The sequence below is a fragment of the Podarcis pityusensis genome (genome assembly GCF_964106645.2).
Source record: "Podarcis pityusensis genome assembly, chromosome: 7".
Taxonomy (NCBI): Eukaryota; Metazoa; Chordata; class Lepidosauria; order Squamata; family Lacertidae; genus Podarcis; species Podarcis pityusensis.
The window spans coordinates 88,265,754-88,278,513 of NC_138031.1; the positions used below are offsets into that span (position 1 = coordinate 88,265,754).

Below are 12,760 nucleotides of genomic sequence, written 5' to 3' on the forward strand. Positions count from 1 at the left end.
AGTTTCAGGTTAAGAACGGACCTCCAGAACGAATTAAGTACTTAACCCAAGGTACCACTGTAAATGCAAAACCAGCTGCAGAGGCACTGCTTTGTCAGGCCTGCTCCGCTCACTAAGCTTCTGAGTCAGCTGATCTCTGATTTGTGTGGTGTGTTCCTGTACATGCCTTCTCAGCAGTAACTTAATGTGCCTCTGTGTGATTGTGGTGGTGGTGGTGTGTGTGTGTGTGTGTGTGTGTGTGAAAATGTGGCAACTGTACTGAATTGTCACACACATTGTTTCCACCTACTTATAATGTCTGGAGTGGAGTTAGGACTTGAACCCACACACTATTCCACTCGTCCACATTTAGAGAAAAGGTGGGCACGAGCAGGAGTGGTTGCACCCCTTTTTGTTTATTGATTCCACTTCTGTGCCTTTAAGTGCAACCTGACACACACAGATTTAGTAGTTGATGTTGTTCTTGGTGTGGAGTTAGGTATTGGGAAGAAAACAATTCTGCATTTCTGAGCATTTCTGAGCACAGGTTGCTGCTCAGTGTACAGGGGCAGGGTGTGTTAAAAAGTAGATGCAAACAGTTGCTTTATGTGTCTGCTCCGAGCTTGTGTGGCCAGACCTGTCCAACTGCTCTGCTGCTGAGTCATGTGTTTTCCCCAGAGGCTGAGAGGGGGGAAAGCCCTATGGGAAGCAGATGTGTGGGGAAGGAAGAGCTGCTGTGATTTAACTGAAGGGAGAAAGAGCAAAACTCTATTTTTTGAAATGGAAACTTGGCATCAAGCTCCTCTAACACTTTGCCAAAAGGGGTTGAACTATGGGCTGTGCTGCACACAGGGGGCACCCTACTGTTCCCCCCCCCCAGCATGTTCAGCTCTGCCAGATGTTACTGGCACATGAGCATGCCCTTTCTGCTTAATCGGAGCAGCATGCAAGTTTCCAGGATGAGCAGGCTCAAGCAAAAATAAAAACCCTTGGAGAGGTGCCATGTGTTTGCATTGATGCTGCCAAGACAGAGTTTTGCTCACCAGCATCTCTTCTAAAGCAAGGCAGTCCAGAAGTGGAATGGTCCACTATGGATGATCACTACACAGGTCTACTTACTTGTGCCTCATAGCCTCAAAAACCTGAGAAACAGTCTTCCTGCAATCCTGAAAACATTATATAGGCAAATTTGTTAGATGAGCATAACAGGGTTTTTGCAAGTTCCATTTTATCCATCATTTTGCTTCCATCAAACAGCTAGTTGCCCCTATAATGCTCTTTGCTTTAGGAAGCCTCTAGCTATTTTGTTTCAGTGTTATTGGCTCAGTCAGTACCTAGGAGAAAGTCAAACCCTCATGGTCCTTTTGCTTGTGTGAGGAAGGACCATATACCTGAATAACAGAACACCTGCCTCAGGTACATAAGCACCCCCTGCAGTTCAATCCCTGATATCCAGATCTAGCTGAATGAACAGTGGACAGACTCCCTTGGAGGTTGTGGACTCTCCTTCACTGGAAATTTTTAAGCAGAGGTTGGATGGCCATCTGTCATGGATGCTATGGCTGAGATTCCTGCATTGCAAGGGGTTGGACTAGATGACCCTTGAGGTCCCCTCCAATGCTATAATTCTATGATGGGATTCCGGGGGGGGGGGGGCTTCAAAAGGTCTTTGGTTGAGCAAACCACAGGCAGTGCTAGGCCAGATGAGTGGTATTGACTTGTTTCAAATTAGGTATGATTCCCTGTCAATTTTTGTTAGTTTCCCCAACTAGATGCCCTTGTACATTTCAGCCATGGCAATTTGCGCAATTATTTTGTCTCTTTTAGGGGCTGGCTCAGTTGTTTTGCTTAGTCCTCCATCCCACCCTGTGCTGTTTCTGTGACTCGCATCTCTTTTTGAGCCCACCTTCGAGTCTGCCAGCCTACTTGGGCAATATGGAAACTTGCCACATAATGCTAACCTTATCACAAATATCAACATATGGACCTCCCTCACCACCAATTTTTTACACCTCTGCTTGTCCTATCCCAATATTCTTAACTAGGAACCATATTGGCATTATTGCACCAGCAGCTTTCCTGGGATAGAATGTACATGTTTAAAGAGGAACTGAATGTTGCCAGAGTTCAACCTCTGTCCAAATACCAAAATGGCAATCCCATCAGCAATGCAGGATGCCTGCACTGGGGCAGGCTCATGTTTTGGCTATAGAAAGCTCCATGACGCCTTCTCAGTTCTAACACCTGTCTCCAGTCCTTACTGCCAGCACAATGTATAGTTACTATGCATAGGAGATCCCACAGTGTTGAAAAAACTAACCTTTGTAACAGAAGAATAAGAATCTAGATTAATAAGTGTGATAACTTGTGAGGTCACTGTAGGAAAGGTGTCATAGGTCTACACTGATCACCCCTTCATGCCACCTTCATGCCACCCTCTACCTACTTTTATCCTTGCATGTAAGTCAAAGCCTAGCACAGTGGTGGAACTTATTGCCCACGTCATTGAATTAATGTGCTACTCTGTTCAGCTGTGTTCCTCACTCTTACATTTACCATGGTACTTTTTCCTCTCTAGGCTATGATGTTCTGAACACTGCTTTGGAAACTAGCGACAAGTGGACTGGGCGACGGCTACTGCTGGAAGTGGAGGAGAATGTTACAGATAACCCTGAAGAGACAGAGCATCCAAATCACAAAAACTGCACTGAACCAGGTAGGATCAGCTTTCTCCTGCCCCTCACATGCTTGCAGCTGGTTTGCCAAGCAGTAGAGCTCTAGAATTGCAGACACATGACTCTCTTGCATTTTTGTTCCTTTTTAGCTTTATAATCACACAGGTCTTGGATTTATTTGGAGCATGAATAAATCCCTCTCAGTTTGAACTCAAGAGGATAAGACTAGTAGAATTTCAGGTGTTGCAGCTGTATCAGAGTTGATATATATGAATGTGGAGTGCAGCGGTTTTTAAACTGGAAATATGTTGATATTATTGCACGGGTGTTGTGCTCTTATTATGGTCTGAAAATGTGATATGGGCACTGCAATTTGAAGATGCAATTTAAATAGATTTTGAGGAGAGGGCATGATTAATAGTAATTCCTATTCTTGTTTTTCAAAGCTACTTCTGATTCTTCTTTTTTAATGGATTTATTTCTCTTTCACCTTAATGGAAACTGAAACCCATTTATCTTTGCTGCAGAGAATTGTTGAAGTCCTTCTTATGCATAAAACCTAAAGTTCTGTTGCTGTTTTTCCTACAATGATCATAAGTCATGTTTGTTTTTCCTGAACTTTAGATTCTGCCTTTCTTTGATGAGGAGTTCTCCAACTCAGACTCCCAGAAAAATGAATGGGACTTGAGAAGAGCACTTGATTGTCCCCCTAAAGATTGCCTTCTTTTTCCTCAACTCTCCAATAGGAATGAAAGAGAAATTTACATTTTGATGTGAACCAACATAATCCACACCACCCAAGCCCCTATACAATATGAAGCACAACTATCCTTTGAAATTCATTCTTTTCCAATTTTTGCAAACATACCACACTTATATTAGTGAAAATAATGTTCATAAACCATCCAAAAATATGACGATAAAAATGTCCAAAAATATTAGGAGAAATTGCTTGCAAAAATGTGTATATTAGAAGAAAAGCACATGAAAATTCATGCCCATTTTTATTTCAAAAAATTCTAAGCTGAAGTGGAAATGGGGACAACTGAAATTTAGATTGTAAAATTAAGAGAGAGAAGGTGAAATAGATATAGAGAGGTGGCCAGGGTCTGAATGGTTTGAGTGCGTCTTTGAAAGAAATAATTTTGGTAGACCTATTTTATGCCATCACAATGAGTGCTTTGTTGACTTATCTTTTTTTCAGAGATCCCAGATGTCGTTGACCGATCATTGCATTTTATTGTTTTTGCTGTTTCCTCCCAGACCTGATTTGTGTTGCTTGCTGCCACCACTGAATGCAGTTGAAGGACCAGCCAGTCTGGTGTGGATTTTCAGTTGTGCTCTGTATTAAGGCAAGACAGGATTCCGGCTGCAGGCCAGGGATTGGGTTGTGCTCTGCAGCCCCCAAACTCCTCTATGTTGCTTAGGCAGGAAACAAACTGAGCCTCAGTCCTCCTAATTTTGAGCCCACACTGGAAGATGTTGCTTTGCTATAATGAAACCACATTATTTGCTATGCAGAGTGAAAAGAAAATTAATACAGAATTGAAATCCTCCGCCCTTCCCCCCAGAGCAGGAACTGATATTGAGGGGCAATTAAGATAGTGTTGCCGTAAGTCCAGTTTTTCCTGGACATGTCTGAGATTCCAAGAGTGAAATCGCCATCTTGGGGGGTGGGGATCACCTAAATATCCTGGGATTTCTGTTTGCGAAGCCCACGTGGTCCACCATTTTGGTGGTGGTGGCCTGAGGGCTGGTCAGGGCAGCAGTGGTGCTCCCGGGTGGCGGAGCAGGAGCATGAGGTGGCAACGGGGGGCGCTCATATCCTGCCGGAGGTGGCAGGGTGGCAGTGCTTCAGTTTGTGGCGCCCCCAGCTATGCTGCCCATGTGGTCCTGCCGTTGCCCCCTCAGCAAGGGAAGGTGTGCAAGAACAAAAGTGAGGGCCAAGGCAGAGGCCAGTGCAGCCAGAAGCCTGAGAGCACGCTCTGCTCCTCTCCTCTCCTCTCTGCCTGCCTGCCTGCTCGCTTCCTCCTTGGCCTTGGCAGAGCAGCTGTGTGTGCCCAGGGCAGCAAGGGCCAAGCGATTGAGAGGAGCACAGAGTGGAAGCAGAGCCCCCTGTCGCTGCCCAGCCCTCACCTTGGTTGATGGGGTCAGCACTGCTGTTTCTGGCGGCGCTTAACTTGCTGCTCTTGCAGAAGGTGGGAAGCTGGCGGAGGCAGTGAGAGCACATGTGTGCTCTGTTCCTCCTCCGGGAAGATTATGAGGCAGTCTACTCCATGCATCCAGCCTGATTTGTGGCATGTAGCCAACACCTATGTTTGCTGGGAAGCAGGTCTCGTTGGAGTCAGCGTAGGGCACATTCCCAAGGAAACCTGTCTGAGACTGCAGCCTCCCCTCCCCACCCCCGCCTCAAAGGTTCTTTCAGAGCTACATGCCAAGCAGAAGTTCAGCAGATCAGCTGCACTGCATTTGTGAATGGATGTGGTTGGCGAGTGTGTTTGAGAGAGGGGGTGGGTTGTTCTGTCTCTTACCACTGGTATGCTGCAGCTAACACTTTACCCCTAAGAATAAGATTTTCACCCCATGCTAGAAGGTGCAGCTGCCCATAATGTTTCTTGAATCCGAGGTTGCAGTCTTCCGTTAAGTTGTCTGTGTCTTTTTCAGTGGTTATAAGATCGATGGGAAGGTGCATAATGCGGGCCTGTCACAGGGAGGGTTAACCATCTTGGAATATAGGTTTGGGTGGGAAACACTTTTGGGAAAATGTCCTCATGGCAAAATCTCTCTGTGTATGGAAGGAGGCGGCAGGCACCAGGATCCTGACCAAGCCTGATGTCTCATTCCCCAAGCTGGGCATGTGTCCTGGGCATGGGGAACGAGGCACTGCCAGCATCCCGGAGCCTGAAACAGAAGGGCTCTTGAACCCTGGCAGAGCCCGACTGGGGAATGCGGCACGAGGCTCTGCCAGGACCTGGAGCCCTGCTGCCTCCTTCCCTGAGCATGTGCAGAGTGCCTCCCCTTTCCCCACTTGGCTGTCCCTCTTCCAACCATTTATAGGCAGTGAGCACCAGCACCTTATTTTCGGGGGGGGGGGGAGCACTGGCTAAGAGGAATGTGATCAAGGGGGGGGGGAGCTTTAGAGTTAAGTTATGTAACACAGTGCAGAGTCAGAAAGGATAAATGGGGTAATCATAAGTGTTTGTTTATGACATTACTAGGAGGAATATGGTTAAAGGATGATAGTGGGTATTGTTTTTATAAATGCTATGTCCGCTTGAAAAGGCTGCAGAACTAAGGCCTTGAAATCTAAGGGAGCTGAGATACTGGAAGAAATTTCTGGAGGTGGAGTTAACATTGAGTTGGCTCAGATGATGATGATGATGATGAATATGTTGAAGGTAAGAACATTGTAGAAGTTAGCAAATATGTCCTCTTTTTTGCTTTTCAAAATATGACAACCCTAAATTAAGAGAAGCTATTCAAGGAGCAATTAACAAGCTAATAGTCAGTAAATCCCCAGCCGAGCTCAACAGGAAACAATAAAACAGGATGAACCTGCAGCCCGCCAGCTTTTGATGAATGTTGAAGGACCTCGAATGGATGGGACTAATGAGTAAACAGAACTAAAGGATCTTGGTCTTTTTTAATTCTGCCTCTCACTAATTGTGGAAAGGGAGTGAGAAAGGGTACTGGTCTGGAAACAAAACATGATGGGAAAAGAAGAAACCTTTACTATGCAGTTATTAAAGGCATCCAGCTGTCAGCCTTCTTGCCATCATATTGTGTGAGGTCTTCTAAAACACTCATTAAGGCTCCTCCTCTCTATTTTAAGATAATGAATGATCACAAAACTAGTGTAGAAAATCATGAGATTGAAAGCTGAAATAGCCATACAGTCTTCTGACTGTGAATCAGGAACAGATCTTCTTCCTTTTCTTTAACCTCAAAATAATGTGTGTAAATATTTGCTGAATTATTTAAGTGAAAGCATAGTTTTGCCAACAATAATCCCCCCATAAGGCAGTGGGAGTTTTGTTTGTAAACTCATCCCTATAATTAACATTTACAGTCTCTCTCTTGCTGTTTTCTTTGTAGAGGCAGGATTATCTTTTTCAAAGGAGTGACTGTTCTGATGATGCATTCTTCCTTAAAAAAGCTCAACTTTAAATTAGGTTCATTTTATGCAGTGGTGTAGCGTAGGGGGCCTGGGGGGCCGTGGTCCCAGGCACATTTTTTTTGAGGGGGTGCGACCAGTCGCCTCCACGACAGGCTCCCTCATCAGAGCCTGGCTCCGGTGCACGAGGGAGCTGCAAAGACAGCTTCCTCGCATGGCCAGACACCACCAGCTGCAGCGAATACCATGGATCAAGCCTGACCCGGGCAGAGAGAGGAGAGTGGGTGGCAGTGTTGCTGCCCGCTCTCCTGGCCTGAGGCGCATGAGGAAGCTGCCCTTGCGCCCGGCCACAACACCTCCACCCCTGGTCCAGCAATGCAATTTCTTTTTCAGCTAGAATCTGTGGCACATTGACTGTGTAAAGTGGAGCCCTAATGTCTTTCTGAAGGAGTTGATTGATGAAAATTGCTTGACCTACAACATGTAACTGATTTTCCATACTTGCGATTAAGAAGGTCAGGGAGTAGCGACGCTGTTTAGATTGTGTTGTCTGTTAGTTTGGTGGAATCTGTGCTGCTCTGGGGGTTCCATGGAATGACTGACCCAGCTGGGCACAGACATATTCAGGGCAGAATATGCCATCACACAGATACCCCACCACACATCCTTTAGGAACTATCAAAGCTTCCTGAGACTGAAAAGAGAGGAAACGCAACAGTGGAGGCTCACTGACAAAATGGTAGCAGAAATGTCAGATCAATCCCTTCTGTCTGTCAAAACAGACCCCAGTGTAGCCCAGGACTGGGATCCGGAAATCTGACCAGGGTGAAGTATACATCAAAATGCATGTATTAATGAAAATAGCATACAAAAATGCATTATATGATGGAAAATTGCATACAATTGTATATTGCTAGCATCCGTTTGTCTCAAGAGACAATGGAGTGTCCTCTGGGGGTGATGTCAAACCTCTGAGAATCATAGCACCTGCTGTGCTGCAGAGACCAGTAACTTATATATATATTTTTAAAATAATATTTATTGATAATTTCAGGATTACAAGAAAAATAAAAAATAAAAAACAACTACACTACAATACAAAAAAGAGAAAAAAATAAAAAAGAGAAAAGCACAAAGTATACGACAATACAACAAAAGAAAGTAAACAAGAAAAAAAAGAAGAAAAAAAACACAAATCCCAAATTGCATATCCATAATTTCCATTTGCTTGTTTCATTGACCTCCTCACACCTCCCTTTTTGTATTCTAGTTTAATAATTATTTCAGCAAATTCTTTCCATCTTTCTCGATTTTTGTTATAAAATTTATCTTAACAATTTAACCTAATAATTAACTCAACAAATCCTTTCCATCTTTCCCCATATTCTGTTATTCAAATTATCTTAATTTATTTAACCTTATCTTACCCCTAAGTACCTTAAGACTTAAATCTTAGTTTTCAGATATACATAGCTCCTGATAACATTTCTGAGAGACCAGTAACTTATAACTGGAGCCTTCCATGTTGTTTTTGCCACGTTAGCAGCACTGAAGTGCCCTCTCCGGGGCAAAAGCCAGGGCAGTGTGCATGGAGGTCCTGGACTGCCCAGACAACAGGACCCCCTTCAGCCTCACTGATGTGGTCCAAAGGAAAGTAGAGCAATATATTTGGCACCAGCTTGTTTGCAGTAGTTGCCGGAAGGAGGCATATAAGGCACCATCCAACCGTCTTAGGGACTCCACTTCAGATTTGTGTAGTGGGTATGCATGTATATACTTGGAGGAATTTGCACTAAGATGCTGATGAATTTTCATGAAGACTTAAGGAAAAAAATCACAAACTGATGTGGAAAACAGAACTTAAGAATGCCCATACCTAATGGTGTTTAATCTTCATGAGAACATGGGGTTATGCTGTATTTATGCCATGTTTACACTTCCAGTACAACATGCCCTCTTTTGAAGGGCCTGCGCTCTACCTGAGAAGCCCACAAGGTTCTACAGCAGCAGCACTAAAGAGGAGGAAGAAAGTGAGGGCCAGGCCACTAGTTATAAGGGAAGGCAAGTGAGGGCTGGCTGAGGGCAGACTGGGTTTGGCAGGGCAGAGCAGTTAATGTCACTTCTGAGGTCTCCATGGGTGTCATGATTTCCACAGATAATGTCATTTGATATTGGACAGGCCATAAGGATCCATGTTGGGAATGTGGTGACATTATGTGCTAACAAATGCCACAGTTATTTCTTTGATGTAGGGTCAACAAAGCCACATGGGCAAAGTGGAAATGTGCCAACTTCCCTCTTCCCAAAACAAAAATTGGGCAAAACTTTTGTAACTGGTGAAAATGGATGAGTAGTTTCAGCACAGTCCCAGGTTTCCAATTCAAAGGGCTATGAAATCTCTTTAGTCTAGAAGAGGAAAATGGAGGCTTTTTGCTGGAATAATTAAGCCCATGCCACATCTGTCCTCCAGTTTTATTGAAGACATTGGATTTTGACACTGTTTGATTTATAAATGGCAAAAAGCTAGAGTGGGACTTCTGTGTGATCCTTCCCTATGTGATTTGTTGCAGATTGCTGGAAATTATTTTCCTTTTTGCCAGTTCTTCTTCTCCGCAGCAGCTGCAGCCTTGCTTAAGTGGAACTGCAGCACTGATCTGAAAGCAACGAGTTCATCCAGATTCCTCACCTGTAATTATGTTCATCTTAAATCACTTGTCAGTTTTCATGTATGTTTGGAGCCACGATCAGCTTCACCTGAAAGTAGGCCAGCTGTGAATAGAGCATACTGGGGTTCATCTTGGATCCCACATCCTGAATTGCTCTCAGGCAGTTATGAGAGTCCTGTGTAAGGAGCAGCGGGAAGGTCACTCTTTGTGCCACAAGCACAGCAAGACCAGAGATGATGATGAACATATAATGTAGTAGGAATATTAGACAGAGAATTCCCACACAGTTCTAAGGGTGAAGATAGATGTAGCAGCCACAATAGGGTTCAGTGGCTTGAATCCAGCCTTGCAGTTTGGGTTACAGACATACCAAAATATGACTGCTGCCTTTGCCCCAATTCAGCTACAAGTATGCCGCCAACCTACAGATGCCACACACGTTCTCTCAAACTCTCACTTTAGGACAGAGAACTTGCCATTGTTTGGGGAGGTTTTGAGGGTGTTACAGAAATGCCTCTACCACACTTGGTATTTGTTACATCTGTCTTAACCCCTATAATTCTTAACAAAGGCAAATTATTCCTACAGCACTTAGGGTCAAACTAGATGTGACACTAGGCATGATGCGAGATCTCTGCATCCTGTGTTTAGGATTATCCTTTATTTACTTTTTATTTTGTGGGAGATTAGCAGCCAGACCTAACAAATGTATATTCTTGCTAGTTAGCATGCTGAAAGGCATATACTCAGACCCAATGCTGTTTTCTGGGGCTACTCAAGGGTACACAGTACCGGCACCTTTCCCCCCCAAGTGTGACATTTACTGTAGCAACTTCATGGTGAGTACCAGCACCTTTGTTTCTAAAAATGAAAACCCCACTCAGACCATAGAAATACAATTGGTAGAGAGGACTCTGTGTGATGTCATTTCCCCTCCTCTCCTGGAGTGGGAGGAGTATATAGTGCTTCCTTTTCCTTTGACCAGTGTTGAATGCAGACATGCCTATGCTTGCTGCAGCTTCAGGCACAGGCCTGAAAGTGGTTATACTATGATGTAAGCCTGCGTAGTTTTTACTTCTACTGTTGCTGTGAACCAAAGCATGATTGTCAAGTAAGTAAATTTCATTTTTAAACTTACTTTACAAGTTGTTGCCTGATTCTTTGTTAAGCAAGGGAAGAAGGGGAAAGCCAGCTTGCTCAAAAGGAGGCTCTGCAGACTAATTCCAATGCTTTAAATTTTTGCTGCCAAGGATGGGATTTTAAAACTCTGTTTAACACATGTACATGGGCACCTGGAAGGATAAATTACAATTCATATATCCTCTACCACCCATTGGGACACGGGTGGCGCTGTGGGTTAAACCACAGAGCCTAGGACTTGCCGATCAGAAGGTTGGGCTCCCGTTGCTCGGTCCCTGCTCCTGCCAACCTAGCAGTTCGAAAGCACGTCAAAGTGCAAGTAGATAAATAGGAACCGCGCTGGCGGGAAGGTAAACGGCGTTTCCGTGCACTGCTCTGGTTCGCCAGAAGTGGCTTAGTCATGCTGGCCACATGACCTGGAAGCTGTACGCCGGCTCCCTTGGCCAAGAAAGCAAGATGAGCACTGCAACCCCAGAGTCAGCCATGACTGGACCTAATGGTCAGGGGTCCCTTTACCTTTACCTTTTACCTCCCACCCATTAAAACCTATCCCACACTTCATCAAGTGGCCCCAGAGTGGATTGCAAAAATTTCTCTCCCTGTATATATGAATGATAAGAAACCCACAAAACAAACCAATAACAAAGTTACAGAGCAAGCGCAGAACAACATAGCCCAACAACATTTGTGTCCGGATTTTCACTTTTTGAAATATGGCAACCCTAACTAACAGTAGCCACAGACGAGAGTTCAAATCAGATTTAGGACTGTGGCATGGGGTGGGAAGTAGGATTAAATCCTTCCCCTCATGCCATTTCCTCATTGGGTATCAATTCCCTGGGTTGCTATTTGCCCCTGAAGCTGCAGCCATTAGGTATCAAGGCAGCAAGCGCATGTGTCGCAGACGAGGGGAAGGTCTACGGCAGAAGGTTGGAAGGTGGAGCCACCGTACTTGCTGGAAGACCAAAGGAGAAAGTCAGACCCTTGTTGTTCTGCTGCCTAATGTCAACAGTAGCCTATTTCCCATCATCTGTCCCGAAATCTGCCATCAACCCCCAGGATCTGCTGTCCTCGGCTGACTTTGTAAACAAGTTGCAGGACCACTGGCAAAGATAGAGGAATTGGTTGCACAACATCGCTAAAAATTCTGGATGTCCTTCTGCTCAGGGAATCTTTGGTGTGTAAGAACCACAAAAAAAGCACTTTTTAGCTGGGGCGAGGATTTGTGCAGATCCTTCAGCAAGTAACTGCGTGGGGAAATTACAGCAGCAGGATTGGTGTGACAATGGCAGTCAACCTTAAGTAGTCTGATAATGGTGTCTGAAATACGATGCTAGCTTGTTGGGAATAGTGAAGCTGAGCTTCCTGCGCCGAGGCTCCCTCTTCTCCCTGAGTCAGGCATGTGCACAGCACACACATTATGCTCATTCGCTGTAATGTCACAACGATTATCCTCGGGCAGGCAGGAACTTGGCAACACAAAGCTTTCAGTGTGAGTTATTCTCCGTTAGATATTCTTAAGCTGAGGCACGGCAAACGAGGGATGGCATTGCTAACTGTTGCTGGTTTTGTTCCTGTTCCTCTGCTTCTGAAATAAATCTACATACAAATATTTATTTTAAATTGTTACAGAATCATAGAATTGTGGAGTTGGAAGGGACACTGAGGGTCATCTGGTCCAACCCCCTGCAATGCAGGAATCTCAGCTAAAGCATTCATGACAGGTGCCCATCACCTTTCCATAAAATTGTGCTTGAGCCATCTAATATACAACAATTTAAATTAAATTAAATGAAGAAACATTTTAAAACTAGCAACAGCTAAACAATGTACCTCAGTAGTTCTGTTTCAAGTGATGGGGGAAAATGTTTAATGGTGTATGCAGCTATATAATGAGGCTTGCGCTTCATTCTTAACTTCTTGTGCTCATTTTGTCTGATTTGTAAAAACCAGTCATCATCATCATCATCATCATCATTATTATTAAGCACTGGAATAAGCAAATCAGTTATCTTCCATATCTTTAAATAGTGATCAACAAGACAAATTCCTCCTTTTAAAACCTCATTTTGAATGTGCCTTCTTGGTAATCAAAAACATGTATAAAAAGGAAAGAAAAAAACAAACAAATTTCTCTGAGCAATGGGTAGGGTTGTATCATGTGAAATCACTCAGTTTTTCTATAA

The 12,760-nt window shown here is 44.2% G+C and overlaps 1 protein-coding gene across 4 annotated transcripts in view; it reads left to right on the forward strand.

The window, feature by feature from the left end:
- The window catches only part of SLC24A3 (solute carrier family 24 member 3), a 171,335-nt gene that overhangs the window by 25,038 nt on the left and 133,537 nt on the right, over positions 1-12,760 (forward strand). For all 4 annotated transcript variants that reach the window (XM_081015171.1, XM_081015169.1, XM_081015170.1 and 1 more), the window contains exon 2: positions 2,558-2,695. In XM_081015171.1, the coding sequence (XP_080871297.1) occupies positions 2,558-2,695 (138 nt within the window). The remainder of the gene's footprint in view (positions 1-2,557; positions 2,696-12,760) is intronic.